At 58.0% G+C, this 6,000-nt stretch overlaps 1 protein-coding gene across 1 annotated transcript; it reads right to left on the bottom strand.

Moving 5' to 3' along the window:
- Positions 1-1,492: 1,492 nt before the first annotated feature.
- Positions 1,493-5,386, bottom strand: LOC105488801 (forkhead box F1). Its single transcript, XM_011753229.2, has 2 exons — positions 4,358-5,386; positions 1,493-2,990 (listed from the first exon to the last, which is right to left on the bottom strand). The coding sequence occupies exons 1-2, from the start codon at positions 5,340-5,342 to the stop codon at positions 2,830-2,832; spliced, it is 1,146 nt and encodes a 381-aa protein (XP_011751531.2). The 5' UTR covers positions 5,343-5,386; the 3' UTR covers positions 1,493-2,829.
- Positions 5,387-6,000: the final 614 nt, after the last annotated feature.

Here is a 6,000-nt window from a genome sequence, read left to right as displayed (position 1 = left end):
CTCGTCCAGCGGCGCCAAAGCCACGCAAAACCACCGCGCACAGGGGCCTCTGGCCCGCCAGGGCGCCAAGTGAGTGGGTGCAGGGGCTGGAGACTCCGCAGAAGAAAACCTGGGAGCTCGCAGTTGGGTTTCTCCTAATCAGCCCCTCTTCCCCGGAGCCTCTGCCCTAACTGGGCGGCAGCCTCTGCGGGAGAGAGGAGGGGCTCCCAGCTCCTCTAGCCTGCAGAGGCTGACTGGACGCGAGCGCAGCGTTGCCGCGCTAGGAGGCCTGGGGACTCTTCTCAGTACTGGTTTTCCGGGCTCTGGTGGGAGGCGGAGGGCGCAGAGAAGACCTCCGCCCCAGGAGGACCGCCTTCTCCGCCTGCTCGAACCTGCTCTCGGAGCGCAGGGCCAGGCGCGTGCGCCCGGCAGAGCCTGACCTGACGCTTCGGCCCGCCCGGAGACCCCAAGGATGGAGTCGCTGGCCTTTTCTTGTCCCCTTTATCTCGATTTTATAGACAGCTGTTAGTTCGGGACATTAATTGCCCAGGCGAGTTTATTGATAATTTTGATGTAACAGAGCACCGGAGAAATTACCCCCACGTCCAAAATGTCAACTCTGAGAAGAACCAGGTTCAGAGACTCACGACCCCACGACGCAAGACACTGCGGTGGGTCTGGAAGGGCCGCACCAACAATGTGACTTACTGTGTTTGTTTTCCTCCCTAGCCGGGAATTGGAATAGGAAGAGAGTGGTCAGTGGAAGATACAAGCGTCAAAAAATATTTTTTCCCCAGAGGCGACGAACGGTGACTTAGGAGATAAACGTTACAGGATAGGAAAGGTACCTGTCACCCGGCCCACCAATGGCCCTTTTGCCTCATTTAGATTTTACTTAATTTACTACGGGGGAAAACCAAGAACAAGCCACCAAATAGCCGAAACAAAACAAGACAAAACCAACAACTACAAAAAACCCTTAAAGTTGATTCATGATTTTTAACAGCTACAGCAAAAGAACAAGAAAGTCTGAAAGCCAAAGTAAAACTCTCATTGGTCTTGTAGTGGCAAAAAATATATATATTATGTACATGGACACATATACATATATGTACATATGTGTGTATACGTATATATGTGCACAAATATGGTTTAATTGGTGTTCCCTAGGGGAAGGAGGTCTACAGTGTTCTTTAAACGTTTGATTATTTCTTTAAAACGATCAATGACATTTAGAGGGGCAAAGGGCTCTTCTTAAAAAACAGAAGCCAAGAAAAATAGTTCCTCTTGTCCAACATTTACTTCAAAGTGGAATGAAGAGTGAAAAGAGGAGGATTTGCCAAAAAAGAAAACAGTATTCAGAATCACCCACAATTTTTAAAAGTCTAGAGATCCAAAGCCTGTTTTTTTCCCCCACTCTATCTTTGGGAGTCTGTAAGGTATTCTGCAATCTCAATCCCAATAAAATACTCATGCAATTTTATTTCTAGTTGATACAATTTTAAAGGCCATGTACAAATGTTATACATTTTTATTTTTGTTCTTTTTTTAGGAAAAAATACACAAAAGGCAAAACATCCTCAAATGGTCCTTTTCTACAGTGCAGAAGGAAATTTCAAATTTCAAATCCGTGTCACAAATGCTGCACTCTAGCAGCCAAAATAAAAAAAAAAAAAAAAAAAAAGGAGGGAGGGTAGTCCTTCATATTATATATATATTTATATAAAACATATGGAAATTTGTTTTTACACAGATCGGTCTTTGTTTCAAATTTACAATGGATATCTAAAAAAAATTCTACACGGCAAATATTGCCAACAAGTTACACCATTAATACTGATAAACGGAGGAGCCTACGCGGTGTTTTGGTTATTAGGGAAAGAAAATAGAATAAATAAACAGGAGCCTTGCTATAGTTTTTAAAAGTGCCTTAACCTTTCTGCGTCCCCGCAATCCTGAATCCGCGCGGTCACCGGGCCGTCCTAGTCCCTGCGTCGCGCTGTGTTCGGCTCGTTCTCGGACCAGAAAGTTTACAGTAGAGGTTGGGAGAGAGAAAAATACTCACTGAAAAAGTCTAAATAAAATTCAAGACAAAACGTAACAGAAAAGGCTGAAGCGAAGGAAGAAGAGGAACGTGGAAGGGGACGGAGGCAGACGCCCAGACGGCCGCTTGCTTCGTGGCTCCTTCAATTTTCTGTTTAAAGACGGACAGTGGCTTCCGAAATGCAAGTTGTTCGCACAAAGATCCACCTGCGGTCCAAGGAGGAGACTTCCGAGGTGGGGAGGGAGATCGGGAGGGAGATCCAAGCTCTTGTCCCCTCCCGCTCCCCGGAAAAGACAGCTCTAAAGGGAGACTTGCGTATTCCAAGACATTCTTTCAAAAAAAATAAAAAATAAAAAGATAAATACTCAACCAAAAAATAAAAGTATTTGATAATGATTGGTCTCACATGTTTGCCTTTCTTCTAAAAATCTTCCTCCCCTTCTGCCATTGGCCGGAAGGAGGGGGGACCTCAGCAGAATTCCTGTGTGGCTGCGGAAGGCCTTCCCCTGCACAGCACCGTCTCAGCCGGGTTCAACAGGATCAAAAACCTTTATTTACCAACGGCTGCAGTCGGATCAGACCCACCACTACCATTTCTTAACAATTTTGAGGGAGTGAGGAAGGAGGTGCCAACCGCAGCGCTGTGTCTTTGCGTTGGGGATTCCTTGCCAAATACTCCTGTTGCGGAGGGGTGGAACCCTTTTTTTCTGCCGACGGTTATACCTCGAGAATAAAGCAGTTTCTTGTGCCGGTCCAGGGTCCCTGTGACCCGCCTGCCTGCACCAGGAGGGCCGGCGGCGGCAGCCTCACATCACGCAAGGCTTGATGTCTTGGTAGGTGACCTGCTGGTGATAGTAGGAACCCCCGCCGGCCGAGTGCATGGAAGAGGACGCCATGGCGTTGAAAGAGAAGACAAACTCCTTTCGATCACACATGCTGGGCGACTGCGAGTGATACCGCGGGATGCCTGCAAGGCGAGGCGACAGGAGGGGTTGGGGGAGCAGAAGAGTTAGCCACGGTGGCTCAGAGTTCAGGCGGAGGAGCAGCGCTCCTGGGGCGCACAAGGCCTGCCAGCCTGGCTCCGGAGCACGGCGGCCTACCCGCCCTCCTCCCGGCCTTCCTGCTGCGCACCCAAGGAAAAGACTCCAGAACACTTGCCACGGCCTCGCTCCCCGCAGTGCCTGCCTGCTGCGTGCCTGTCCAGCCTCGGACCCCGTGCAGGGGCCCAGGGGGAAGTGGTGAGGGAGGCTAAGTGGAGGGCCCCTAACTCTCACGGCCGTCACCGCCAGGGCAGCCCCCCCCCCCCCGCCCCCCGCCGACCTCAGAGGCTCCCACTGCCGGCCGGGTGGAAGGAGAGGCCAGTGCGGGGCCAGCCCAGGCCAGCAGCAGGGGTGAGAAGAAGCTTCTCCAGAGAACAGGCCCCGGAGCGGAGAAGTGCGCCGCGGATAGGCTGCCTAAGGCCTCCAGGCCTGCCTCCTGCCTCCTGCCTCCTGCCTCCTGGGGTTGCTGACAGCTGACCCTGGATGGGCCCTGGCGAGCTCACTCCAGCTTTTACCAGAGCTGGGCCTGCAGGCTGCGGGGAGCCTGGGGCAGAATCAGGAGGCGAGGCTGCCGCATCTCCCTTGGCAGATGCTTCTGTATGTTTGGGGTGTTGGGGTATCAGGGGTGTTGGGGGTGTGGAGGCCTGAAAACTTGGATCCTAAAAAAAATGGAGCCCCCATGGCCCAGCCTGCAGCTCTGACCCTCTGGGGCCTGGCCACGCACCGCCCTGCCTCCCTCACCACAAAATGCCCCTGGACTCAGCTGTGGCTCTGCCAAACCCGGTCCCCTGAAGGCCGGGGCTGAGCCTCTGAGCGCTGGCCCAGCGGCTTTGGGCCTAACTCTTCCGTTCTGCCCAGCCCCAAGCAGAGGCAGCTCTCCAGGCAATGTGAGGGCCACCCCCGGGAAGGGAGGGCCATCTGGCCAGGGCTGGGAGCCTTAGGTCCATCCCAGGACCTTTCCAAAGTGTAAAGGGACTTAAGGGACACAAAAGGACTTAGGGCACTGGGGTCTGGGAAATCTTGCTAAGGACCGGCCTACCTGGTCAGGCCTGGAGCAGCCGGCAGCTGGAGTTGGAACAGAAAGAGAAACAGATTGGCCCAAAGTAGGCTCAAGAAAGGTAGTCACTCTTCACGGGGGGAGAGGTGGGGCAAAGAGGCACCTTGGGGAGCTGGTGCCTCCCCTCAGCCTTGGGGTTCCGACCACAGAAGTGGAGGGGCTCGCCCCTGGCTGGGTCCCGCTGCCACTCAGATTCGACTTCCCGGGAACCAGGACGCCCTCGGCCTCCCCACTCACCTTGCAGCTCAGCTGGGGCGTTGTGGCTGTTCTGGTGCAGATACGGCTGCTCCAGGGAATGCGTGGAGAGGCTGCCGGACAGGGGGTTGGCCGCGGGGTTACAGGGGGACAGGGGCTGCTGCTTGATGTAAGAGGCGCCGCTGTTGAGTGCCGCGGAGGCCGAGGGCGGCCAAGCCGCCGCCGAGCCCGAATAGACGGCGTGCGGCTCCATGACCCCGCCGGCGCCGGTGGGCAGCAGCGGGGAGGCGGGCACAGAGCTGTCGTGGTGCGGGTACTCGCCGGCCGCCGCGCCGCCGCAGCTGCCCATGTACGAGTGGCCGCCGTTGGAGGGCAGGTGGGGCACCGAGTGGCTGGGCAGGGCCATGCCGTCCACGTTGCCCGGCAAGTGGCCGTTCATCATGCCAAGGCCGCCCTCCAGCGCCAGGCTGTTGGGCGGGCACGAGAGGCCGCCGGCCGAGCCCTGGAAGCCGTAGGTGTCCGGGAGGTGGTTAAAGCCGAGCCCGTTCATCATGCTGTACATAGGCTTGAGCGCCTGGCATTTCCTTCGGAAGCCGCGCGGCCGCCGCCGAAAGGAGCCCTCCTCGAACATGAACTCGCTGGCTGGGTCGATGGTCCAGTAGTGGCCCTTGCCGGGCCGTCCGAGGCCCTTGGGTAGCTTGATGAAGCACTCGTTGAGCGAGAGGTTGTGGCGCACGGAGTTCTTCCAGCCCTGGTAGGAGCCGCGGAAGAAGGGAAAGCGGCTCTGCAGGAACTGGTAGATCTCGCTGAGCGTCAGGCGCTTGGTGGGCGAGCTCTGGATGGCCATGACGATGAGCGCAATGTAGGAGTAGGGCGGCTTCTCAGGGCGCCGGATGCCGGCGTTGGTCTTCTTGGCCTTGGACGGGCCGGACGACGCGGGGTCCATGGCCGCGCCGCCTCCCCCGCCGCCGCCGCCGCCGCCGCCGCCGCCGTGCGGTGGCTGCTGCTTCTCGGGCGCCGAAGACATCGGGTGGCTGCTGCCGCCGCCGCCGCTGCCGCCGCTGCTCTGCGCCGCGGACGGGCCGGGAGGAGGAGGAGGAGGAGGAGGAAGAGGACGAGGGGGGGGAAGAGGGCGAGGGGGAGGGGGCTGCGCGCGCGGGGCTGGCTGCACCTCTGCCGTCATCGGCGGCCACTTCTCCCGAGCGAGCCGCTGCGCGCCCGCCCCCGCGCTCCCGCCCGCCCTCCCCAAGGAGCTGCTGGATCCGCCGGCGGTTGGCTCAGAGCCCCTCTCTCTCCAACTCCCGCCTCCCCCACCTCTCTCCTCCCTCTTTCTCTCTCGCCCTCCCACAAGGAAAGAAGCCGAGCTGAGGCAGAGGGCAGCCCAGGCGGAGGCCGTGAGGAGGCTACCCCCGCCGGTATTTTTGTGGGGGAGGCACCACCTCCAGGGCTTACGGCCGTGCGCCCCAGCCGGGAGCAGCCGTGGGTCCCCGCCGCCCGCGGCGCTCGGCTGCGAGATTCCGGCCGAGAGAGCCTTCACTTCATCTCCGCTCGGCGGCGTCTCGAGGTCGGCGTAAGACCCTCCCGGAGTTCCCTCCCTCCGTCCCTGCCCCCCTCGGGCCCCCGCGTTGGTGGGCGCTTAAAGAGCCCCCACTCTCGCCGCCCCGCGGCCGCCAACAAAATCCGCC

This window comes from Macaca nemestrina, chromosome 18 (genome assembly GCF_043159975.1).
Source record: "Macaca nemestrina isolate mMacNem1 chromosome 18, mMacNem.hap1, whole genome shotgun sequence".
Classification (NCBI taxonomy): Eukaryota; Metazoa; Chordata; class Mammalia; order Primates; family Cercopithecidae; genus Macaca; species Macaca nemestrina.
This window is presented reverse-complemented; position numbering and strand designations above follow the sequence as displayed.

Bases quoted from the DNA above. Each gene is read 5' to 3' on its own strand.
- LOC105488801 (XM_011753229.2), bottom strand. From the start codon at position 5,342: ATGTCTTCGGCGCCCGAGAAGCAGCAGCCACCGCACGGCGGCGGCGGC. The intron at 2,991-4,357 runs GTGAGTGGGGAG...CTCGCCTTGCAG, and splicing joins CGCCCCAGCTGAGCTGCAAG to GCATCCCGCGGTATCACTCG.